Source organism: Triticum urartu, chromosome 4A, assembly GCF_056163025.1.
Source record: "Triticum urartu cultivar PI428250 chromosome 4A, HENAU_Tu73, whole genome shotgun sequence".
NCBI classification, from domain to species: Eukaryota; Viridiplantae; Streptophyta; class Magnoliopsida; order Poales; family Poaceae; genus Triticum; species Triticum urartu.
Genome location: NC_141876.1, coordinates 470,021,282 through 470,046,875, shown reverse-complemented (window position 1 = coordinate 470,046,875; position 25,594 = coordinate 470,021,282). Strand labels below are relative to the sequence as shown.

The following is a 25,594-nucleotide window of genomic DNA, read 5'->3' as shown; positions in this document are numbered from 1 at the left end:
CGGGGAGCTGAAACCGGTGGACGGAAAAGCTACATCAGGCTACGCGTGAGCTGCAGTTTCTCTCCCCCCTGTCTCTATCTCCGCGGACCTCTCTGCCTCTCTCCTCGTCCTGCCTCCCACGAGGGTCGCGGCTTCTCCGACGAGGTTAACACGGGAGGACGGGGGCAAAGGAGGAAGCACGCGGGGAAGCTGCAACCGGTGGACAGAAAAGCTACAACCGTCCACCAAAAAAGCTACAACCATCCACCAAAAAGCTACAACCGACCACACCAGATGCTGGAGCCGACCAGGGTTGGAGCTACAACCAACAATTTTTGTTGCTATAACTGACCACACCAGATGCTGGAATCAGACGTTTTTTTGCTACAATCGGTGTGAGCAACGACGGTGGCAGTTATTTTTGCTGGAACGGGCATCTAGATTTGCTGGAACCAGTGATCAAATTTGCTACATCCGTGATGGGTGGGGGCGCGAAGACGAGTTGCGACCGACGGCCACAGGAGAAAGCTACAACAGTATTCTAGAGCTGCAATGGCGATGCACGGGAGCTGCAACCGTGGTTTTGTTTTGCTACTACGGGCGACCAATTTGCTGCATCGGTGACAGCGAGACGACATGGCCGCCGGCATGGCATGCCGCAACCAGGCAAGGGGTGCTGCAAACCATGGCCACAAGAGCTGGAACTGCAACCCAGCGGAACTGCAACAGCGGTCCAGTGGAGCTGCAAGGCGACCCCCCTGTAGCTGGGATGTTGCAACCGTTGTTCGGCGAGCTGGAACCGCGGTGCAGTGGAGCTGCAAGGGGGGGAGGGCAACCTCTTGATTTTTGGGATGATGCACACGTGGACCGGCGGAGCGAGATCGGTGCCGGAACCAGTCCGATGGAGCGCCGGCGACGCTACTCCCCAAAGTTGCGGTGGTCACCATCGGCAGTGTGGGAACTTTCTATCAAGGATGCTGGAAACGTCCGGCGAAAAAGTTGCAACCACTCGACGGCGATGGGAGCGCGCGGCGCAGGGGCAAGCGCAGAGTCATGACTGGTCAGTGAGGGGAGGAAGTAGGAGATTTAGGGGAGCTGTCGAGGAGAAGAAGACGACTGCACGAGGGGGCCAGGGAAGGAATCATGCGGTGTAAACGTGCGCATCGTGCGGCTAGGGGCTGACCGGCCGAACGATTCGGCCGGCGCACCGGCGCCTATTGGTGCCCTTTCCTTTGACGCGTTGCTAGTTGTTGCTGTTCCCACACCACCGCCCACTACACATGTTCGACGAAATTCCCCCGCGAGTTCTCCACTAAGATTCGCCCGCATCTTCTTCGATTCCTTCCTCAGTTTGTCTCGGAATCCGCCAAGATCGGAGGTCTCGCCGGAACCCGGCGCTGGCCGTACCGACCCCGGCTGGATCTGCGGGCTCAAGAGTTATTGATGGTTCTTGGGATCCAGAGGGTGTGGCGGAGGAGTTGTCGGCGATGAGCAGGCTGGCGTCGGAGCTCCACCGGTTGCGGCGGTCGCCATGGGAGGTGCTGTGCTCCGCGCTGGTATCATGCGGCCTGGTTCTCTTCTCGCAGCTCGCCGTGGCCATAGTGCCCCGCCTCCTCCCATCCATCTCCCTCCTCGCCATGCTCCCTGTCGCAGGTCAGTGCGTGCTTGCTTTCCTTTCCTGTGCCTCTTTTAGTGCAATTTTGACCTTGCTTCGGTTGCGTGCTGCACAGGTTTGGTATTCCTGGCGGCTATTCTGGTGGGCAGGTTCTGGAGGAGGTTCATCGGAGTGGCCGCGTCGGCCCCGCTATTCGTGCTGTTTAACGTGCTATTTTTGTGGGGCGTCTACCTATTCGTCATCCGGAGAGGTGAAATCCCCGTGCATTACATCTGTTTGGACTTTGCAGAGTGTGCGTATGTCTTTAGTGTTTGAAATTGCATATTATGTGTGTCTCCTTTTCCTTTTTTAATAGAGATAAGCATTCATTATTATAGCTCAGTGCACTGGTGGAATGCCATTTGGACGGTGTTTATTGCTTTAGATATATGCTATATTTGTGGATGGAGCTAAGAGCCGTTCCTGATGTATTGCAATTCTAGAGCATAGTTCTATTTAAATAAATATGGTAATACCTGACATTTTGTTATGATTTGGGATGGAATTGTAGATCAGGACATCAGGTGCCATAATTTTTCTAGGATCCCAGCATGTAGTTTATACTCGCCTCCTCGCATTATGCATAACTTGTTTGAAAATTTATGCCACTTTGGAGCAGGGTGTAGTTAAATAAGTGTATAGAGCTTCTGATAGTTTTCTAACTATACTCTAGAATATCCTTGTTCTATAACTAGCCTTATGTTTTGTAGATACCTCTTCTCTACTAGACATGCTAATTAATGCTGAGTGTGCACTGCTTCTGTGGGGACTTTACAGGTTAGCTACTCCTCTGGAACATATTTTTTGCGATGCACTTACCGATCTCTAAGCTCTATTTAGTCACTAAGGAAATTGTTCATTGTAAACCTTAAACTATGGTTCTCGTTCCAAGATGGACTCTGAACTTTCAGACATTGAAAGTGGAACTTTGAACTTTCTAATCCTGATCCTAACCTTGATTTTATACTTTTTCGGCACACCAGGAAAAAGGGTGTGGTGGGGGAGATGATGGTGAGGAGAAATAGAGACATGAGTGGAATGGGGCCGGCGGTGGAGATGGACACTGGCAAGGAAGGGAAAACAGCTAGGGGAAGGGAGGTTGTTAAGCTTCATGCACCAGCCAACGCAACCAAAAGTCCGAACTAATGGAAAGGCTAGGCAATCCACATATACACTTCAACACCCACTCTCACGTGTGACGCGGAAAGAGAGGCCTATACGTGGACACAAAGGCGGGAACAACAATTTTTGGATAAATTGCAAAAGCCAGGACTTGAACTCAAGACCTTGGGCCATACCATGTTAAGCTTCATGCACTAGCCAACACAATCAAAAGTCTGAACTGATGGAAAGGGCTAGGCAATCCACATATACACTTCAACGGTTGCATCGGAGGTAGCTCGGCGATGAGAGAGAAATGGGAGTGAATTTGGGGAGGGCTAGGAATGTCAGTGACAAGGGTGTGCGAGGATATGAGTTTTTGATTGTGAATTTGTGATCGCTCTTTTCGTGTTATGTGGGGTGAACCTCGAGGCAAGGATCGGTCGTTGTTGGCCCGATCTTTCACGGCACGAACCTCCATCGCAGCAGGTTTACGAAGATGTTTGCAAGTCCCACGGAAACAACACGCCAACCCTTCGATCTAAAGGAATAACGTGGACGAACCGTATAGGCTCAGCTTGTAAACGCGTTGCAGGAACTCACATGCCAGTAGAGATTTTGACAAGATATCTCTAAACACGATGTCCTTCAAGCTTAAGAAATCCCAAATAATTAGAATCCTCACGCTGATCCTCTCTTTGCTGGGCAGGAATAAAAACGTAAAAGATCTTCTAGATTTGACCCTGACGTAGCAAGTAGTACTGTAAATAAACTCTTCAGTCGTAGATTCCTTATCATGCACAACATAGGCTGTCTTCTCTGGTTTAAACCGATGGAAATTATTATCCATCAATGTGACTCACCAATGCATCATGTTCCTCATGCATGCATGGTTGTACGCACATAAATGGAAGTACCACAAAATGCCTACTTGTAATTTCCATTAATTCTTATGTGTCCTTCTCCTCTTCCAGATCAAAACGTATGTACTTTGGTACATGTACTTCTCCTGTTTTCAAGCTTGGCGTAACAGTAACGTCAACAATAATTATAGGTTCACCTTGAACACCACGCGTAGCATATTCAGTCATGTGTGTAGACGTGGCCGTATCATCGTGGGTGTGTCAAAGTCAAACAAGCTTCAAGGTCCAAGGGTCGGGCTAGGATTATAAGATAAGGGTTCAGATTTTGGAGATTGGAAGTTCGAGGTTCATCTTGGACTCCATAATGAAGTTCAGGCTTTAAAACAACAACAACAAAAGTCCATTTGGACATACTCCGCTTAACATTTATTGGCCTTAGCATACAACTGCCTCTGGGATTAGGGGTTTAGTTTGATTTTTTTATTGCAGGATTCTTTCTGGTGATCCTGGCATTGTTGCATACGAATCTTCATTTTTGGAAGAGGCTGGCTGCAAGGATTTCGTGGATGCTATATGCTCGAGTGAGGTGTTGAGAAAGTAGAGTTTTCAATGAAGTTGTTATATTAAGTTGCTAACCTGAAATCTGGACGTCGTGCATTAACATGCTGAATCTTTTGTACTTTTGGTGTAGAAGTACCCATCACTCTCAAGGGTGAGGCATTGTAACTGTTGCAAAGCAAATGTTAGAGGTTATGACCACCATTGCCCTGCATTTGGTAATTGCATAGGTACTATATTGCATTTTTTTAGTTTTGCTTCTGTTTTTGCATTATAGATAGATGCACACTTTAACCTGCATACCGTGTTTTGCAGGACAGAAAAATCATAGGCTATTTATGGCACTTTTGACAGGATTTGTTGTTGCTGAATCGACATATACAATGTGTTCAACTAAATGTATGTGGCTTTTTATCTCCTTCACGTCTGAAATAAATTAACTGTTTCCCGGGATAGCTGGTCTACATGCTTTCACAGCTGGAAATGTCTTTTTTTCTAATTAAAGACATTGTACATACATTTACTCTTTTTGGACTTTCACGTTTCTTATATCCAAATAGTATTTGCAATCATGGATTTCGCTGCATCTGTAACTGTTTTTATTCTATTTTACAGATATAACTAGATGCATAACCTCAGGAACTTTAAGAACTGAGGTATCTCTTTCCATCATCTTATTTTGCATACCTTGCCAAGTGATATTATGATTACATTGTCAAGCCAATTGATCTTTTGTTCCTTGCATGAAAGGTCTCATACATTGATCAGGTTTGGCTTATGCCCAAACGTAGAACATGGAAAGCATTTTTTTAGCAAAATCTGGGTGGCCCCAGTGTTTTGGCTAAGTTTTGTTCCGAAAATAGTATTAGAGTAGAAAACCCAAAACTTTTGCATCAAACTAGATGTTAGCAAAATTTGGTCAAAGTTAGGCAAGGCAAACTCTGTTTTTCAAAGGCACAAAACCAACAGCTCATGTTAACACGCAATGGTTGTCTTGTACTCCCCCCCTCCGCGCCCTTGTAGCTCTCGCTCACGCCCTAGGTGTACGTGCTTGCGACGCTACCCCTGTAACCGCTACCTTTTTCTACCCCCTATCTATGCAATGATACGCAAAGCTTTTGCGTATTCGCGAAAAAAATAAGTGTCGTGGTTTTAGTTCACATTTGAACTAAAACCACGACACTTACTTTGGAACAGAGGGAGTAGGCATCATGGGATTTATGATTTTCAACCAATGCTGGTCTATCTTAGTAGATTCAGATATTTAGGCACAATAAGTGCATCTGTAGTCTAGTTCGGTATGATTTTCCAGAGAACGTGTAATTCAGAGTGTTTTGAAAAACCCTGTCATATTTTAATTACAGAACATTCTTTTCAGTTTTTCCCCTATGATTCATTTGTTTGATTTGGCCATCAGATAGCATCATTGTATGTAAGGATCACTGCATGATACTTAATTTGGGCAATTTTACAGAATCATTTATCTCTAAACATGGTGATCGGCACAATGCTCTTCTCAGTCCTCCAAGTGGTATGGCAGGTTCGTTGTTAACCTCTTGGAAGCCACATTGACCATAGTTTTTGCTTCTGTAACCATTTACCTCTGCACATGAATGAGCTGTATTATTTGGAAGGAGAAAAAGCATCTCATGTGTCTGAACTGTGGCAATATTCGCTTATGAGATAGAGTTGTCTGCATGCAATCAACAATTTATCTGACAAGATAATCAGAATATATTTTTTGGATAGAATTGAGGGTAATGGCTCAACAGATCATGCTTCATGAATTACGGACAGAAAAGGAACACAAACAATGTACTGTACACTGCAGAGGTTTACAACTAGTGATATACGGTGTCATGGTTTTTCATGTCTCAACTGTACTGAAAGTGCCAACATTTATAAAATTGTATTCAGCTACGCCGATCCTGATATAGATGCACACTGAAAGCATGCAACTAGAAATACTAGTTTGCTCTCTCTAATCTCAGTCACTGGCCGCTTTTTCTATGATTGACCAAGTGTCTTAAATATGTCAGCTGGTGGATCTTTTTATTTTTGGCACAGCTTGAAATCTATCTTCCTATGCAAGGCCATGACTGCACTTGTGTTGCTGTGAGCCTTTGTCTAGACCAAATGTGCTGATTATGACTTTTTATGATCCATGTTGTTTCTCCTAAGTCTTGGGGTATGAATTTTGCTGCTCCTTGCCAGGTTGTGTTCCTGATATGGCATGTGTACGGCATCTGCTTCAACATCAGGACGGATGAGTGGGTAATGTCAAATTTCCCATGCTTTGGACTCTTTCTTCACCAATTGCAGGTCGTCTTCTCGTTTGCTGTTTCTTATAGCTAAGAGGTGAGATTTATCCAGATAAACTGGAAGAAATATCCTGAATTCCAAATGAAGGAACAGCCTCAGTCAGGTGCTTTACCAGTATAAACATTACCGCTGACTGATTAATTCCTCTTGTTGCTTTTTAAATTATGGTACATGTTTGACCTTCTTTTTCCAAACCACAAATGCAGATTTTGAAGTCAAGTTTGTCAACCCATACGACAAAGGCATGCTTTGTAACATTAGGGAGTTCCTGAAGCCGAAATAATACAAGTATAATCTAAAACGCACCGAGACCGGAGAACACCCACTCAAGATTCCTGAAGATATTTTTTGCCTGTTACTGTACCACTGATTCATATTCATTGGTTTGTGTATCATTTGGACTGTGGCAGTTCAGAGTCTGCCTTAATACGAGCAATTAACATTTTTTGAAAATCCTCGTTGAACGCTATCTGCATGCTGATGAATGCCGTGTCGCTGCAAATGTGATTTGGGCAGCCGCACAAGTATGGTGGTTCATCAGTATGGCAATCAGGCTATATTACTGCAAATGCTAATATTACATCTCATTGTTTTGAGCGCTACACCTTTGAGCAGGTCGTTCTGTTCCTTAGTTTCAAAATAAGTGTTGCGGTTTTAGTTTAAATTTGACAAAGGTTTACTGCATAATTTTTGCTGCCCCACTAGGCACTAGCGATAGGCAATGCAGTGGAAACTGAGATACATGGAATTATGCAAGGAATGGTGTTGGCTATACAACATTTCACTCATTGTCCAATCTGTTTCAGGCCTTATCTTGTCTATCAGGAACAGACTTGATCGTTCTGCCTATGGTCATCTCGTGGCTGAAATCAAGAAGTTGATGAGAGACAGGGAGTTTATTTCTCAGATGTTGATTAGGGATCGAAATAGAATTGCCGACCGTTTGGCAAACTTAGTCGTATAGAGTGTATCACGGCTATGTGGATGCACGTAGGACCATCACGTATTGAAGATCTTTTGCCTCTTGAGTGTAATTCTCTCACTATGGAATGAAACTTCTTTCCCCTCGCGCGCAAAAAAGAAAGAAAGATAACGACGTGTCCAAAAGAAAAAAAAGAGAAGACAACAACGTGCCCCAAATGACAAGGACGTGCTGCTTATCCGCCATGGCCCATGGGTAGCCGCCAGTCGGTTTAAGAAAGTGCGTTGCCGTGCGGGGAAAGCACACTCCGGACCTCTCAGCTTGCATTTGGGGATGTCTATGTTGTGTGCATCCACGCCGCATTGTGCCAAGCGTCGTCGTCTTAACCCGCCCTCTCCTCTCATGAAATCTGAACTTCCAAGTCTAACTTCTTTTTGAAAATGTAAACGGTGAAGTGAAATTTTCAAACGGGCTAGGGAAGGGGGACTCGGGGTCGTTCGCGGCAGCGATGGTGTGTTTCCACCTTTTGGGCTCCATTTCCATTTTCTGTACCCTTTTTTTTTATTGAACATTTTTTGTTGCCTTTCCTCTTGAGGAGTGTAGTGCTAGCTCTGATTCCGAAACGGAGGAGATAAAGATGTCGAGGTGTATTCCAAGCGTCCAATCATTCGTAGTTGGAAAAGAAGGGCCGAGAGAAAATAAAGGAAAGGAATTGTAACCAGATGACCGCAAGCAGCACTGAAGAAAGGGTCGTCAGGACAAGAAAGCGACCTAGGGAAACTAAGCTCAGTTTTTTCCCCCAGGAAAACACAGCACCAAGCGAAAGAGTCAATCACGCACGACGTACCCGATCGCTTTGATTTGATCGTCCTTAGCGACCACTAACCCGCATGGTGTAGTTGGTGAAACCATCCCTAGCCCCCACCGCCGAGCACCGTCCCCTCATAAAAAAATCTGTAACCATGTTTCATCCTGTTGACGGGGTTGATATTGAGAACTTATACATCGGGGAGCAACAACTGAGGGCGGGCTCCTTTGATTCAATAGGATTTTCCTAGGGTTAGAATCTTTATAAAGGAATTCTATGTTGGTCATTTGATTCATCGGACTGAATCCTATAGGAATTCTTTCGAAGGAATCATATGTACGCTTTGTTGGAAATCTAGCATCCAGTACACCCTCTTTTTACAATCTCTTTTTTTTGGTGTGTGACATCAACCATTCTATGCTCCCCCCGATCCAAAATAAGTATCGCAGTTTTGAACTAAGGTTGAACTTGTCGCAACTTTGAATTGAGGTTGAACTCACTTATTTTGAATCGGAGGGAGTAAGATTCAAGTGGGCAATGTCACTTCAATCCTGTAATTTTTTTTTTCTATCCCTACATTTTGAGAATCATGCAAATCAAAGAGATGTGAACGTGGCATTATGATAGTTGATAGGTTCCAGCAACAGATATTCCATAACTTCGACGAGCAGCAAGGCAAATCATTCGAGCTCTATTTTCACAAGGGAACTTTGCTCCAAAGTCCATCACCGAAAGCAATCGCTTCAACGAAGTTATAATTGATCAAAGGAAACCACCTACCAGGACGTCCTTAATGCCAACAACTAGCAACAAACTTCTCCAGCGAACAAGGAGATCTAGATCTGAGAAACGGAACAATTTTTCATCATAGCAGGTAGATGACAGATGTGACATGCAGTACACTGCCAACAGGTATACTAACAACAACCGGGGGAAGTAGCACCAAGCGGCCGACAATATGCACAGGTCTCTAGTACTATCAGGTACTATGAAGGAACATCAGCTCAGATTATGTATTCAACTATAACCAACCCGTAGATGCCGCATTTGGTTCCAAACAAATAGAATTACATATATATAAGAGACCAAAAGGTTTGATCCAGAGACAGGGGACACAACAACTGATGCTGGACACAGCCCCGAGGAGTAAGACCACAAATACAGAACAAAATTCACAGCAACTGTAAGGATTTGAACAAAGAATAGCTCAGTAAGTGGGGTAGTAATACCCTGTATTCGCCATTGGCGCGTTTGGCATCCCGTATGGCATGGCTGGGTTTGGGCCGAAGCCGTTGTTGTAGGTCCGATCAAGCTTGGCCAAGCTCGACGGCCCCTGCATGCCGTCCCGTTGGTACTGCTGCCACATCATCTGCTCCTGTGTCAAGAACTGCTGCTTCTTCTCCATCTCAGCCATCTGCACATAGGATGGTGGTGCAAAGGTAAGGGATGCCGCGAAAGGATCTCCACCAACGTTCTGCATCGAACCGTCTGGAGCTGGAAGAGCCAGCATCTGTGTCTTCTGTCCAGGCGCAGGTAGGGCAACACTGCTGGAGCTCCCACTTGTCGCCTGTGCGTTGACATGCTGACGCACAACACCTTGGTCGTACATACCATTCAGTAGCAGATTATCCATACCACCTGTCATTACAGCCTTCTGCTTGGACAAGTTGCTAGCCGTCTCCACAAGGGCGAGTTCCCAATCGGCCTTACCGGGCTCAGCCGCAGGATTCTGCCACGCAGAAGTCACTTCGTTGCCACCATTGGAAGGGAAGGCCTCCCATGACCCATTGCTACCACCAGCAGCAGGTGGTCCTTGGAAGAGGGCCAGAGCAAGCCTATTACCTTGCTCGTCTGCACTCACAGTGTCTTCTCTAAGATCCACCAGATCACCCTGGGGCTGCGGCGGGGGCTCTGGCTTCACCTCTTCCTCCACCTTCTCAGGTTCAGGCTCCTTGTAGTCCTCTGGTGCAGGAAGCGCCTTGATGCTGTTCATGTCCGGCTCTGGCTCTTCCTCCTTGACAGGCTCCGGCTCAGGCTCCTGTGGTGGGCTCTTGGGGCGCTTTGCCCGGTCCCTCATAAACTCCTCCAGTGTCTCCAGTAACTTATCAGTGACCCGCTGCACCTCTGGGTACTCCGATGATCTCGCTACCCCGGTGTCCTTACACCAAGCATAAAATGAGCAAAGCTCATCAATCTGCTTTGCCGCACTGGCATATGCCTCAAAGGCCTTGACACAATCAGCATATTCCATGTCGAAGAACCTGTCCAGCAGCACCGCAAGTACCTCGCAGATATCGGCGTAGAGCTGGAAGCTCTCCCTCGCCATCTGATACAGTGCAACCAGCACCATCCTGCTCTGCTTCGCGCCACCTGTGGGGCGGCAGGCAAGGAACCTGTCAAGCAGCTGCTGCAGGTGGTGCATACGGCCAAGGACCCGCTCCGGCTTCATATCCCTCACAGGGGTAGGTGGCCTCTTGTCATCAGAGTTGGCGCCATTCCTGCTGTCACGGTTATCATCGTACCCTCCATACCCATTCCCTGGAGGGGAGGTGTACGAGGGTGACCGGCGGCCATACGGGTCAGGAGAGCCCCAACGGTCACGCGGGGATGGCCCGTTCAGGCTGGCGCTTCCATTAGCGTTGGAGCCCTGCTTGCGCTCGTGGAGGAGGAACTCGAGGCGCTGGTCGAGGTAGAGCGCATAGGTGCGGACGAAGGCGGAGTGGTCCCACGAGCCAGAGTGGGCCTCGTCACGGAAGTCGGAGAGGTTGAGGAGGCGGGTGCCCCGGCGCGTGGCGTGGAGGAGCTCCCGGTGGAAGAAGGGGTCGCCGTCGGTGAGGAGACGGTGCACGAGCATGAGCGACTTGAGCGCGACGACGTAGTCGCGGGTGCGGGAGAGCCTGCGGGCGCAGCCGGCGACGGCGGCGGCGACGTGGGCGCGGGATCCAGAGGTGAGGTGGAGGATCTCGCGGATGTGGCGCTCCTCGGCCGGCTCGTCGTCGTGGCTGGTGGTCTTGACGATGAGCACGTCGAGCTCCGGCGCGATGTTGCTGGTGACCTTGGCGAGCCCGATGCTGGTCTGGTCCTTGACGGCGCCCAGCGCCTTCCGGATCGTGCTGGACGACATCTCCGCCGCCTAATCCTCCTCCTCACCAACGAACCAACCACCAGCGGCGGCAAGCTGCCGGCCGGTCGCTTGTAGATCTGACCAAAAAGAAGCACTACATGAGCCCCGGAGATTTCATCAAAGCCAGACGCAGATCCTTTAACATTTTGCAGGCCCGCTTTTAATTGGAAACACGTAAAGATATCTACTCTACCGGAGGTCGAGATCCCCGGACCCGAGAGGCGAGATTTGCTCTGGTGGGCCTACCATAAACTCCGCTCTCGATGCTTATCATCATCTAATCTAGACTAGATCGGCTACGTTAGGTAGCTACTCCTACTCCGCAGCCGACGCAGCAGCCGCAGAGGTAGGAACAGAAGCCACCTCCGGCGCAGAGGTAGGAACAGAAGCCACCTCCGGCGCAGATCCAGGGAGCGAGATCGGACGGAAAAGGGAATACCTTTGCGACAGGCGCAGATCCGAGGCGTCGGGTGCTGGGCTGCGCAGGAGATCTGGGCGGGCGCGGGAGGGAGCAGCTCGGATCCGAGAGCCTCTCCCCTCTCCCTCTCTCTCCCCCGTCTCCCTCGCTGGCCGGGGGAGTTTGACCCGGGCTTTTAGAGGAGGAGGCGGCGGGAGGGAGGGAGGGTAGGCCGGCTGAGGTGGTCTGCGGGGGAGACGAGGCGAGAGGCGGAAGGGGGAAGAAATGGTGTGTGGTGGTGTGTTGGGGGCTCCCGGGCGTTTGGTGCCTTGCTGTTTTCAGATTTTTATTTCGGGCGCGGGAGGAGGCAGGCAAGGAAAGCAGCGAGCTTCGCGTGCCTTCCTTCCGTCCGTCTTGGTCGCGCCGACGCGCACCCTGCCCCTGTGTCGGTCGGCGGCTCGGCGCCTACCCCCGTACTACTTTTTTACCTCCTTGCGCCGACGTGGGAGGGCACGAGGTCAATGCGGCGACGCTATGCCAGCCCCGCATACGGTGCGGTGCGGCGGTGATCATGCAAAACGGTGCCAGCTGCCGCCGCGCACGCCGGGGGCGTGACGCCGGAGGGTCGGGTCGCCGTGCCGTTGACGACGGCTTGCGGCCGCGCCCCGTCACGTCCACAGTCCGCACTCTACCGCGCGCGCTGTCGCTGTCGTGGGTAGGGCGATCTGGTGCTTCGGACCGACGGACCATTGATTTGGTTCTCAATGGAGACTGTCCATTTGTGAATGAACAGAGTCAGTAGCTGGTTCGTTCCTCTTTTGCCCAGGACTGTGACTGTTTTCGCTGTCAAGCATTTCTTTCCTTTCGCGCGGTGCACCGTACGCGCAGCGGGCGAGGAGAGAATCTTTGCATGGCTCCATGCCGCTGATGAGAAGCATGTGAATGGATAGTTGTTTTTTTCGAGTTAAAAGCACCAGGAGTCCTAGAACTTGCTCTTAATGTGATGCTTTAGTCCTACAACTTGAATTTGACCCTATCCAGTCCCTCAACTTGCATAAGATGTGCAAATTTGGTCCTGGCGAATCAGAGAGCGCCATGTGGATGTGTGGGTGCATACCCGGTCAGCGCGTGCTCTTTTGCAAAGAGGCCCCTGGCATTGCTGTGAATCAACCCGCGCAGATGAGCACTTCTCTGATTCTCATGTTATGGTGCATACCCGGTCAACCCGTACTCAAGGACATGGTGCTGAAGCTGTCGGGCACGCAGAGGCAGGGGGTGCCGAAGCGGGGCGGCTCGCCGCCGCCGAGGGGCCGGACGACGTCGTTGTACCGGAGCGGGTACTACTGGCCGGGCGTGGCGATGCCGCCGGCCACGTACCTGGGCCACGGCGCCCGGGACGGGGGCGGCACGGCGGCGTCGAGCGCGAGCTCCACGCCGGCGTGGGAGCGGCCGCCCAACGGGGGGCAGGGCGAGGCGGCGTTGCGGGAGTGGGTGGCGCAGGTGGAGCCCGGGGTGCAGATCACGTTCGTGTCGCTGGCGGGCGGCGCCGGCAACGACCTGAAGCGCATCCGGTTCAGCCGGGAGATGTACTACAAGTGGCAGGCGCAGCGGTGGTGGGGCGACAACAACGAGCGCATCATGGAGCTCTACAACGTCCGCCGCTTCACCCGCCAGGTGCTCCCCGACCTGCCCCGCGACGACGACGACGCCGAGGTCAGTGTCACTGTCACTCTGTGCGCCGACGGCGCCATCGTCGTGCATCGTTGCTTAAGGCTCAAGGATTTGTTTGCAGCAGAGGGAGTCGTTCTACTCGCAGTCGCAGGTGGGCTCGACGGATGGGCAGCCCTCCGCAGCGACCGGCGCCGCCGCGGCCCGCTGTCCCCGCCGCCGCCGTCGTCGTCCAACCCGTCGGAGCGCGCCTGGCAGCAGCAGCAGCAACAACACCCGCAGCGCCCTGAGCCGGACGTCCCGGAGCCGGCGCGGACGACCACCTCGTCCATGCCGGACGACGTGTCCATCAGCAACGCCAACGAGCTGGAGGTGACGGAGTTGGTGATCCAGGACGAGCCCGGCGTGTACATCACCGTCCGCGAGCTCGCCGACAGCGCCCGCGAGCTCCGCCGCGTCCGCTTCAGGTAATCTTAAACAAAAGACATGAACATTTTCGACAGATTTGTTTAAAAAATTCCTGAAATTTTTTCGAAAACCTGAACCTTTATAGAATCTTGAGAACAAAAGTTTGATAATGGGAACAATTTTTCAAAAGCGCAAACTTTTTTGAACGTACGATTACGCAAACAAATTTTTGAACCGGAATTAGTTACTGTAGTGAACAACATTTTGAACGTACGATTACGCAAACAAATTTTCTGAAAACGAGCAAAATTTGAATTTCTCAATCATTTATGGAATTTGTGACATTTCTTTCAAGCACAAACATTTTCTGAATCTTGAGAACAAATTTTGAAACGGAGAACAAGTTTGGAAGCGTGAACAATTTTTTAAAGCACAAAACATTTTTGAATCTTCAGAACAATTTTGAAAAATCCCGAACAAATTAGCGCGAACAAGTTTTTAAAGCACGAACATTTTTTGAATCTTGAGAACAAATTTTGAAATGGAGAACAAATTTTGAAGTGTGAACAATTTTTTAAAGCACACACATTTTTTAATCTTGAGAACAATTTTGAAAAATCCCAAACAAATTTGGAAGAGCGAACAAGGTTTTAAAGCACAAGCATTTTTTAATCTTGAGAACAATTTTGTAAAATCCCGAACAAATTTGGAAGAGCGAACAATTTTCTAAAGCACAAACATTTTTTGAATCTTGAGAACAATTTTGAAAAATCCCGAACAAATTCGGAAGAGCGAACAATTTTTTAAATCACGAACATTTTTTGAATCTTGAGAACAAAATTTGAAACAGAGAACAATTTTGAAAAATCCCGAACAAATTTGGAAGCGCGAATATTTTATGAAAACGTGAACATCTTATGAAATCTGGTACATTTTCTGCATTTCGAAAGTTTTGAACTTTTTTGTGTAACGAGAACAAATTTTGAATTTTGAGAACATTTTTCGGAAACTGAACTTTTTATAAAAAAAATACAAACAAAATTTGAATATTTTGAATTTATTTTGAAGAAAAGAGAAGAAATAGAAAGAAAACAAAAAAGTCAGGAACATTTTTCGAAGTTGTGAACAAAATTTTGAAAATGCGAACACTATTTCAAAAATATGAACAAATTTTGACAAAAAGAACATTCTTGAAAATTCTAAACCATATTTGAAGTTTTTGAAAAGCTTAAAAAGAAAAAGGAAAAAAAATAAAAAGAAAAAACAAAGAAAACGAGAAAAAAGAAATAACAGAATAAGATTGTGAAGAAAAACCAGAAAGAACCAATAGAAGTTTAAGTTTTATCGTCGCTTTCAGTTTCTTTAAGTTTAGTTTTGTTGTTCATTTACATCCACGAGTCGGTCGCGATGGCTACCGCGGCGTGTAGCTCTACAGGAGGTCGTTAGTTCGATCCCTGTTTCGACCATTTTTCGCGGTTTTCTAATATCGCGAAGCGAAACCAGTTAAATGGGCCGGCTCAGGGTGAGCTGCGCCCTGTGCGAAGCGGCGACTACTTGCCGCAGTAAGCGGCGAATAGGAAATTCCCCCTGAATTGTCGTGTCTATCCCGACGGGCGTATCTCATTAACCTCGCCTTACGAGTTGTCATGGTAACGACCTGTTTTTTTTTTTTGGGAGAGGGGATGTAGCTGGAGTGCGCTGTAAATGGGCGTTTATGATTATGCATCAACGCATAGCAGCGTGATTAACGACGTTGGCAAGAAGCGCTGGGCGATGGACCAATGGATGATGGCAGGAATTTTGGATGCTCTCCTTTCTATCTAAAATCAAGAGAGGACAATTTTTCAGGTAAAGATGAGGAGGCACCGTGTTCTTTGGTGAAGAGGTGAAGCTAATTTAGTTTAGTGGGGGCGAAAAGCAGGCCTTGGCACTGGATCACCGGAAGGAATGGCATCCCTGACTCTTAGTCAGCAAGTAAAATGCATCCGTTCCATCAAGAGATGCTGAACTTTTTTAGTGTCCGAACGCAGCTTGAAGATCGTTCGCTCTAGATTCAGGTACGCGTGAATTGTCTGCGCATCAAGAGTCAACTTCTCTGGCGTGCGGATTGCTTGCCTTTCCGTTCAGTTCTATTTCATCCATCTTATAATATAAAAGCATTTTTGACACTATACTAGTGTTAAAAATACTTTTATATTATGGGATGAAGAAAGTACTAGGCTGGTAGTGTGCATTAGCACAGTTTCTTCAATGTAATTTCACAGTGATTGTTAGAAGGGAAAGAGAGGATTGATGAAATAGTTATTGTATTGCTTGAGCCTCGTGAGCATATATATGTCGGATTTCGGGTTTCGGCAGACCCTTGAGGTTCGAACACTGGGATGCGCGCGGAGATTTCGCCTCCTACCTACCTACACCCCTCCGCCTCGCTAAGATCTAAACTATGGGAAAAACAACACGAGAGACACAGGGTTTATACTGGTTCGGGCCATCGTTGTGGTGTAATACCCTACTCCAGTGTGTGGCGTGGTGGATTGCCTCTTGGGCTGATGATGAACAATACAAGGAAGAACAACCTCGCGAGGGTCTGTTCTTGGCCGGGGCGATGAACTGCTGGGAGAAGTTCAGTCACCCTTCTCTCTCTCTCCGATTGTCGATGCCCCCCTTCCCTGGGGGTGGCTAGTCCTATTTATAGAGGTCCTGGTCCTCTTCCCAAATATCGAGCGGGAAGGGAGCCAACAATGGCAGGCTAATTTGAAGGGGCACAGCTAGTACCAGCTATCCTGACAAAAATAGTCTTCGCCTGCACAAAGCTCTGGTGGTGACGCCGTCTTGGGCTCCACAATGACCTCCGTCTTGCAGTCCTCCTGATCCTGGTCTTGTTGCACCGAAATGGCAACATTTGCCTGATGCCTCGGTAATCCGCGGCTGCGCTTGCCCCCTTTGCACCAAAGAGGAAAGGAGGACACTGCGCGGGCTGGCACCCGCCTGGCACCCTTGGTCGTCATGGCTTGCGTCACGGGCACCTCGTGAGATACCCCGCCTTGATCTCTCCGCCTCCTCGCGAGCCAGCCTGATGAGGCCGCGCCTGAGGAAACTCCGCGTTGTCCGCCCCGCGAGGCTTGGCCCCTCGCGAGGGTCTTGGGTCTGTGTTGATGAAGATGGGCCGTGTTGGGTCCCCCTTTGAGCCACGCCACAGGCCGCAGGCAGGCAAGTCTGGGGACCCCCGTTCCCAGAACGCCGACAGTAGCCCCCGGGCCCAAGGCGCGCCCGGGCTTGGCCGTGCAGGGAGGCGAAAGGGCAAGAGCGAAGCGCCGCCGGCCCTAACAGCCTGCGGTCTTGGGCGCCGCGTGGCGGTTGATTGGACGTGGGCATCTCCACTTTCCCATGGTGCCCCAGCAACTGCACGGGTTGGACAAGTCCCTGCATGCAAAGCGGGTCATAATTACCTGCGATCGTGGGGGCCGTCGGTTGGCCCTCGCCAGCTATAAGTACGGATCGGCACGCGCCCTTCCAGTTCATCCACCCTTGCTTCTCCTTCTGCTTCATGGCCCTGTCGAGGAGGTTCTCGGCCGCAAAGAAGGGGAAGGCTCGCCAGGTTGAGCCTGCCTCTCCCCCGCTCAAGCGCGGCCGAGGGCGCCCTCGCAAACATCCTGTGGCCACCACGGCAGCTCCCCGCGGCCGTGGAGGCGATTTTCAGCACGGCGACGGGCGGATTGCTGCGGCCGGGGGCCGCGCTCCGGTCGCGCGTCCACCTAGGCCACGCTTTCGCGCTGCAGAGGTGCTGCCGGAGTTCGTTGTGTGGTCGGCGGAGCCGACTAGCACCCGGCTTCCGCTTCCTCTCTTCCTCCTCGGCGAGCTCCCGGCCGGCGCCCCGGGCGGCCTCTGGCTTCAGGCCGACGTCTGCTGCAGCCGGGCCTCATGGGCTTCACTGGAGGTCTCCGCAGCCGGGAGCCTGGCCCCGGCCCGCGGTTGGCAGACGTTTGCCCGCGCGCGTGGCCTGAGCCGTCATTGCACCCTGCACTTCAAGTTTGACGGCGATGCCACCCTCTACATGAGGGTGTTTGGGGAAGATGGTCGCCGCGCAGGGTGCTGCCCCGAGGGCGACGACCGCGGCTGGGAACCCAGCTCCGGCGATGATGGAGAGGACAGCGCTCGCGTGGCTGGCGGCGCTAGGGGTTCCCCAAGCTTCTCCGCTTCTTCTTCAGGCGGCGACTCTTCCAGCGGTGGCAGCGGTCAGTCTCCACGCCGCCGCATCTGCTTGGGAGGTGGTAGCGTGTCCGCCCTCCGTCGCGCCCCGGTGAAGCGCGAGAGGGAGTCTGCCTGAGCCCCGAAGGTAGCTCGAGTCTTCCCTGCAGGCCGGTGTGAGGCGAGCTGCGCCTGATCTGTTCTTTCTCTTCCTTTTTCCTGCGTAAAAAAGACAGTAGTGTGGAGCCCCCGCGGGGGCGTGTTTGGGTTATTGCTGTTAATCATCATTTTGCTTTCGTTATCGTGCCTTCCGGCTACGTGCCCGTGTGTGGATAGTTCCCGGCCCCCAGCCGTGGGGGGCGACCGACCCAGGCCCTGTGTTCATGTCGCGATGCCCGTGGGGCACGGACTGGAGGGGTGGTCCTGTAATGGACCCAGGTCATGGACCCTTTGAACGATTAGGACAGGAACACTCGCGAGGACGCTCGGCTGTCCCCCCCCTCGCGAGGCCTTGCACAAGAGAAATCGGGGCAGGAGAGTGAAAAGTCGAAGAACCACAAGCCAAAGACGGCAACAACTTCAATAAAACTTCGAATGAGAAGGAACAAGCCAACTGCGGAAAGCAAATGAAAAGCCGCGTCCGGCACCTAATCTAGTCTTCGACGTCTTCTCACCAGCGCGGAGCTAAGTGCTGCCACTGGGCGTGGGAGGGAGCCCCAGGGCCTGAGGCCGGCGCTCCTGAGACTCTGGGGCGTGTACAACCCCAACTCATTATTACGTGAGAGTGTCACGGGCGGCGAGCTTCACAGGCGTTGGCCTTCTTCACAGGCTCCGGGCCTTTTCCAAAATGCGACAGCTTCACAGGCGTTCTCCTTCTTCACAGGCTCTGGGCCTTTTCCAAAACGCGACAGCTTCACAGGCATTCGCCTTCTTCACAGGCTCTGGACCTTTTCCAAAACGCGGCAGCTTCACAGGCATTCGCCTTCTTCACAGGCTCTGGGCCTTTTCCAAAACGCGACAGCTTCACAGGCATTTGCCTTCTTCACAGGCTCTGGGCCTTTTCCAAAATGCGACAGCTTCACAGGCATTCGCCTTCTTCACAGGCTCTGGGCCTTTTTAGGGGTAGAACCTTCGGAGGTGCTGGATGTTCCATGCGTTCTGGACCGGCACCCCCTCCTGAGTCTCCAAACGCGCGGAGCCGGGCCTGGAAACATGAACAACTTTGAACGGGCCCTCCCACATGGGAGAGAGCTTGTGCAGCCCCTCCCTGGAGAGAACCCTCCTGAGCACGAGGTCTCCTACCTCGAGAGTTCTGGGGCGGATGTTGCGGCAGTGATATCGCCGCAGTGCTTGTTGGTACCTCGCCGCTCGCAGCGCGGCTTCTCGGCTATGTTCCTCCCCCAGCACGAGGTCCATCCCCCGCATGGCGTCCTGCTGCGCCTCGTCGAACGCCAGGACCCGCGGGGAGCGACGTCTGACCTCGTGAGGGAGGACCGCTTCGGCTCCGTAGACCAGGAAGAACGGGGTCTCTCTAGTCGGCTTGGTCGCGGTTGTGCGGATGGACCACAACACGGACTGAAGCTCGTCGTACCAACTTCTGCCGCAGGCCTCCAGCTTCTTCTTGAACGTCCTGGTCTTGAGGCCCCTCAGGACCTCTGCGTTGGCTCGCTCGGCCTGGCCGTTGCTTCGGGGGTGCGCCACCGAAGCGTAGCATATCTGCGTTCCAAGGTTAGCACAGTATGTTTTGAAGAGGTTACTGGTGAACTGCGAACCGTTGTCCGTGATGATGCGGTTCGGCACCCCGAACCGGCTCACGGTGCCCTTGATGAACTTGACCGCGGAACCCGCGGGAATGGTGCGGACAGCCTCTACTTCAGCCCACTTGGTGAACTTGTCCACGGCGACGTAGAGGTAGCAGTAGCCCCCTGGCGCCCGAGGAAACGGGCCCAAGATGTCCAGCCCCCGGACTGCGAATGGCCACGAAAGGGGTATAGTCTGCAGGCCTCCTGCTGGCTGATGGATCTGCTTGGCGTGGAACTGGCAGGCCTCACAAGCTTTCACTAGTTCGACGGCGTCATTGAGCGCGGTGGGCCAATAAAACCCACTGCGGAACGCCTTGCCGACGAGGGTCCGTGATGATGAATGATGTCCACAGTCTCCGCTGTGTATATCTTTCAGCAATTCCTTCCCTTGCTCCCTGGAGATGCAGCGTAGGGATACATCGTTTGGTCGCTTCCGGTAGAGCTCCCCATCCTTGATGCAGTATGTCGTGGCCTGGCGTGCCACTCGCTCCGCTTCCTCCTCCTTCTTCGGTAGGGTCCCTTTTGTTAAGTAACTCTGGAGCTCCGTGATCCAGCATCCCTCCTGAGGTTCCATCGTCAGGAGCAGGCGTGCTCCTGAGGCCGGGCCACAGGCCGGAGCTCCTGAGGCAGGTGGCTGGGGGAGCTTCTCCCGAGGCTGAGCCATGTTTGACAATGACGACAGGGCTGAGGGCTTGAAGAGCCGCTCCTCGAAGACGCCAGGCTCCTGAGGTAACCGCTTGGACGCCCGTTTGGCGATGTCGTCGGCCTCCTGATTGGTGCCACGGGGCACATGCTGCAACTCCAACCCCCAGAACTGCTTCTCCATCCTGTGGACCTCCGCAAGGTAGGCCTCCATGTGCTCATCTTTCGGCTCGTACACCTTGTTGGAGAAATTGACAAGGAGCTGCGAATCGCCCTTGATGGTGAGGCGTTTCACCCCCAGGGCAGCTGCGGCCTTCAAGCCCGCTATTAAACCTTCATACTCCGCTATGTTGTTGGAGACCTTTTTGTTGGAAATATGCCCTAGAGGCAATAATAAAAGCATTATTATTATATTTCCTTGTTCATGATAATTGTCTTTATTCATGCTATAATTGTGTTATCTAGAAATCATAATACATGTGTGAATAACAGACACCAATATGTCCTTAGTAAGCCTCTAGTTGACTAGCTCGTTGATCAACAGATAGTCATGGTTTCCTGACTATGGACATTGGATGTCATTGATAACGAGATCACATCATTAGGAGAATGATGTGATGGACAAGACCCAATCCTAAACATAGCATAAGATCGTATAGATCGTATAGTTCGTTTCCTTAGACCATGAGATCGTGTAACTCCCGGATACCGTAGGAGTGCTTTGGGTGTGCCAAACGTCACAACGTAACTGGGTGACTATAAAGGTATACTACGGGTATCTCCGAAAGTGTCTGTTGGGTTGACACGGATCAAGACTGGGATTTGTCACTCCGTATGACGGAGAGGTATCACTGGGCCCACTCAGTAATGCATCATCATAATGAGCTCAAAGTGACCAAGTGTCTGGTCACGGGATCATGCATTACGGTACGAGTAAAGTGACTTGCCGGTAACGAGATTGAACGAGATATTGGGATACCGACAATCGAATCTCGGGCAAGTAACATACCGATTGACAAAGGGAATTGTATACGGGGTTGCTTGAATCCTCGACATCGTGGTTCATCCGATGAGATCATCGAGGAGCATGTGGGAGCCAACATGGGTATCCAGATCCCGCTGTTGGTTATTGACCGGAGAGCGATCTCGGTCATGTCTACATGTCTCCCGAACCCGTAGGGTCTACACACTTAAGGTTCGGTGACGCTAGGGTTGTAGGGATATGTATATGCAGTAACCCGAATGTTGTTCGGAGTCCCGGATGAGATCCCGGACGTCACGAGGAGTTCCGGAGGTAAATATTTATATATGGGAAGTTTTGGGGTCAAGTTTTGGGGTCATCAGGACAAGTTTTGGGGTCACCGGTATTGTACCGGGACCACCGGAAGGGTCCCGGGGGTCCACCGGGTGGGGCCACCTGTCCCGGGGGGCCACATGGGCTGTAGGGGGTGCGCCTTGGCCTACATGGGCCAAGGGCACCAGCTCCAAGAGGCCCATGCGCCTAGGGTTTCAAGGAGGAAGAGTCCTAGGAGGGGAAGGCACCTCCTAGGTGCCTTGGGGAGGAGGGATTCCTCCCCTTGGCCGCACCACCCTAGGAGATTAGATCTCCTAGGGCCGGCGCCCCCCCCTTGGCCCTCCTATATATAGTGGGGAAATGGAGGACTTCTTACCTTGATCTTTGGTGCCTCCCTCTCCCTCTCCAACACCTCCTCCTCCTCCATAGAGCTTGGCGAAGCCCTGCCAGAGTACTGCAGCTCCACCACCACCATGCCGTCGTGCTGTTGCTGGAGCCATCTTCCTCAACCTCTCCTTCCCTCTTGCTGGATTAAGAAGAAGGAGACGTCACGCTGACTGTACGTGTGTTGAACACGGAGGTGCCGTCCGTTCGGTGCTAGGATCTTCGGTGATTCGAATCACGTCGAGTACGACTCCCTCATCCCCGTTCTTTGAACGCTTCCGCTCGCGATCTACAAGGTGCGTAGATGCATCCAATCACTCGTTGCTAGATGAACTCATAGATGGATCTTGGTGAAACCGTAGGAATTTTTTTTTGTTTTCTGCAACGTTCCCCAACAGTGGTATCAGAGCTAGGTCTATGCGTAGTTCTCTTGCACGAGTAGAACACAAATTTGTTGTGGGCATTGATGTTGTCAACTTTCTTTCCGCTACTAGTCTTATCTTGCTTCAACAGTATTGTGGGATGAAGCGGCCCGGACCAACCTTACACGTACGCTTACGTGAGACCGGTTCCACCGACTAACATGCACAAGTTTCATAAGGTGGCTGGCGGGTGTCTGTCTCTCCTACTTTAGTTGGAGCGGATTCGATGAAAAGGGTCCTTATGAAGGGTAAATAGAAGTTGACAAATCACGTTGTGGCTTTCACGTAGGTAAGAAAACATTCTTGCTAGAACCCTACTTCAGCCACGTAAAACTTGCAACAACAATTAGAGGACGTCTAACTTGTTTTTGCAGCAAGTGCTTTGTGATATGATATGGCCAAAGTTGTGATGAATGATGAATGATATATATGTGATGTATGAGTTGTTCATGCTATTGTAATAGGAATCACGACTTGCATGTCGATGAGTATGACAACCGACAGGAGCCATAGGAGTTGTCTTTATTTTTGTATGACCTGCGTGTCATTGAGAAACGCCATGTAAATTACTTTACTTTATTGCTAAACGCGTTAGCCATAGTAGTAGAAGTAATAGTTGGCGAGCAACTTCATGGAGACACAATGATGGAGATCATGGTGTCATGCCGGTGACAAGATGATCATGGAGCCCCAAGATGGAGATCAAAGGAGCTATGTGATATTGGCCATATCATGTCACTATTATTATTTGATTGCATGTGATGTTTATCATGTTTTTCATCTTGTTTGCTTAGAACGACGGTAGTAAATAAGATGATCCCTCATAATAATTTCAAGAAAGTGTTCCCCCTAACTGTGCACCGTTGTGACAGTTTGTTGTTTCGAAGCACCACGTGATGATCGGGTGTGATAGATTCTAACGTTCACATACAACGGGTGTAAGACAGATTTACACATGCAAAACACTTAGGTTGACTTGACGAGCCTAGCATGTGTACAGACATGGCCTCAGAACACAGAAGACTGAAAGGTCGAGCATGAGTCGTATAGAAGATATGATCAACATGAAGATGTTCACCGACGTTGACTAGTCCGTCTCACGTGATGATCGGACACAACCTAGTTAACTCGGATCATGTTATACTTAGATGACTGGAGGGATGTCTATCTAAGTGGGAGTTCATTGAATAATTTGATTAGATGAACTTAATTATCATGAACTTAGTCTAAAATCTTTACAATATGTCTTGTAGATCAAATGGCCAACGTAGTCCTCAACTTCAACGCATTCCTAGAGAAAACCAAGCTGAAAGACGATGGCAGCAACTACATGGACTGGGTCCGGAACCTGAGGATCATCCTCATAGCTGCCAAGAAAGATTATGTCCTACAAGCACCGCTAGGTGATGCACCTGTTCTCCCTGCAGAACAAGACGTTATGAACGCTTGGCAGGCACGTACCGATGACTACTCCCTCGTTCACTGCGGCATGCTTTACAGCTTAGAGCCGGGGCTCCAAAAGCGTTTTGAGAGACACAGAGCATATGAGATGTTTGAAGAGCTGAAAATGGTTTTCCAAGCTCATGCCCGGGTCGAGAGATATGAAGTCTCCGACAAATTCTTCAGCTGTAAGATGGAGGAAAATAGTTCTGTCAGTGAGCACATACTCACAATGTCTGGGTTACATAACCGCTTGACTCAGCTGGGAGTTAATCTCCCGGATGACGCGGTCATTGACAGAATCCTTCAGTCGCTTCCACCGAGCTACAAAAGCTTTGTGATGAACTTCAATATGCAGGGGATGGAAAAGACCATTCCTGAAGTATTTGCTATGCTGAAATCAGCAGAGGTAGAAGTCAAGAAGGAACATCAAGTGTTGATGGTCAATAAAACCACTAAGTTCAAGAAGGGCAAGGGTAAAAAGAACTTCAAGAAGGACGGCAAGGGAGTTGCCGCGCCCGGCAAGCAAGCTGCCAGGAAGAAGCCAAAGAATGGACCCAAGCCCGAGACTGAGTGCTTTTGTTGCAAGGAAAGTGGTCACTGGAAGCGGAACTGCCCCAAATACTTAGCGGACAAGAAGGCTGGCAAAACGAAAGGTATATGTGATATACATGTAATTGATGTGTACCTTACCAATACTCGTAGTAGCTCCTGGATATTTGATACCGGTGCAGTTGCTCACATTTGTAACTCAAAGCAGGAGCTGCGGAATAAGCGGAGACTGGCGAAGGACGAGGTGACGATGCGCGTCGGGAATGGTTCCAAAGTCGATGTGATCGCCGTCGGCACGCTACCTCTACATTTACCTACGGGATTAGTTTTGAACCTCAATAATTGTTATTTAGTGCCAAGTTTGAGCATGAACATTGTATCAGGATCTCGTTTAATACGAGATGGCTACTCATTTAAATCCGAGAATAATGGTTGTTCTATTTATATGAGAGATATGTTTTATGGTCATGCTCCGATGGTGAATGGTTTATTCTTAATGAATCTCGAGCGTAATGCTACACATATTCATAGTGTGAGTACCAAAAGATGTAAGGTTAATAATGATAGTCCCACGTACTTGTGGCACTGCCGCCTTGGTCACATAGGTGTCAAACGCATGAAGAAGCTCCATGCTGATGGACTTTTAGAGTCTCTTGATTACGAATCATTTGACACGTGCGAACCATGCCTCATGGGTAAAATGACCAAGACTCCGTTCTCAGCAACAATGGAGCGAGCAACCAACTTATTGGAAATCATACATACTGATGTGTGCAGTCCAATGAGTGTTGAGGCTCGCGGTGGCTATCGTTATGTTCTCACCCTCACTGATGACTTGAGTAGATATGGGTATGTCTACTTAATGAAACACAAGTCTGAGACCTTTGAAAAGTTCAAGGAATTTCAGAGTGAGGTTGAGAATCAACGTGACAGAAAAATCAAGTTTCTGCGATCAGATCATGGAGGAGAATACTTGAGTCACGAGTTTGGCACACACTTAAGAAAATGTGGAATAGTTTCACAACTCACGCCGCCTGGAACACCTCAGCGTAATGGTGTGTCCGAA

General features: G+C 50.1%; 2 protein-coding genes and 1 pseudogene across 4 annotated transcripts; 2 read left to right on the top strand and 1 right to left on the bottom strand.

The window, feature by feature from the left end:
• The first annotated feature begins 1,152 nt into the window (after positions 1–1,152).
• On the top strand, positions 1,153–7,079 carry LOC147976200 (uncharacterized). 2 transcript variants are annotated; one of them, XM_087518606.1, is made up of 11 exons: positions 1,153–1,632; positions 1,710–1,844; positions 2,344–2,410; positions 4,087–4,183; positions 4,292–4,385; positions 4,471–4,554; positions 4,771–4,811; positions 5,630–5,695; positions 6,370–6,429; positions 6,529–6,580; positions 6,684–7,079. In XM_087518606.1, the coding sequence occupies exons 1-11, from the start codon at positions 1,467–1,469 to the stop codon at positions 6,758–6,760; spliced, it is 939 nt and encodes a 312-aa protein (XP_087374732.1). In that variant the 5' UTR covers positions 1,153–1,466; the 3' UTR covers positions 6,761–7,079. The 2 variants fall into 2 exon arrangements, with proteins under 2 accessions (XP_087374732.1, XP_087374731.1); XM_087518605.1 differs by having other exon boundaries at positions 1,155–1,632; positions 4,289–4,385.
• A 2,115-nt stretch (positions 7,080–9,194) lies between these two features.
• On the bottom strand, positions 9,195–12,110 carry LOC147976199 (putative clathrin assembly protein At2g25430). Its single transcript, XM_087518604.1, has 2 exons — positions 11,771–12,110; positions 9,195–11,408 (listed from the first exon to the last, which is right to left on the bottom strand). Exon 2 carries the CDS (start codon positions 11,329–11,331, stop codon positions 9,415–9,417), a length of 1,917 nt encoding a protein of 638 aa, XP_087374730.1. The 5' UTR covers positions 11,332–11,408; positions 11,771–12,110; the 3' UTR covers positions 9,195–9,414.
• A 62-nt stretch (positions 12,111–12,172) lies between these two features.
• Positions 12,173–24,968, top strand: LOC147976198 (protein Brevis radix-like 4; annotated as a pseudogene). Its single transcript, XR_015601368.1, has 3 exons — positions 12,173–13,447; positions 13,524–13,863; positions 24,737–24,968. The product of XR_015601368.1 is annotated as a protein Brevis radix-like 4 (transcript).
• The last annotated feature ends 626 nt before the right edge of the window (positions 24,969–25,594 follow it).

What these genes read in the sequence shown, in the direction of transcription:
- LOC147976200 (XM_087518605.1), top strand. Translation starts at nt 1,467, where the DNA reads ATGAGCAGGCTGGCGTCGGAGCTCCACCGGTTGCGGCGGTCGCCATGG. An exon ending in CGCCATGCTCCCTGTCGCAG is followed by an intron (nt 1,633 to 1,709) that starts GTCAGTGCGTGC and finishes CGTGCTGCACAG; the next exon opens with GTTTGGTATTCCTGGCGGCT. An exon ending in CCTATTCGTCATCCGGAGAG is followed by an intron (nt 1,845 to 2,343) that starts GTGAAATCCCCG and finishes TATGTTTTGTAG; the next exon opens with ATACCTCTTCTCTACTAGAC.
- LOC147976199 (XM_087518604.1), bottom strand. Translation starts at nt 11,331, where the DNA reads ATGTCGTCCAGCACGATCCGGAAGGCGCTGGGCGCCGTCAAGGACCAG.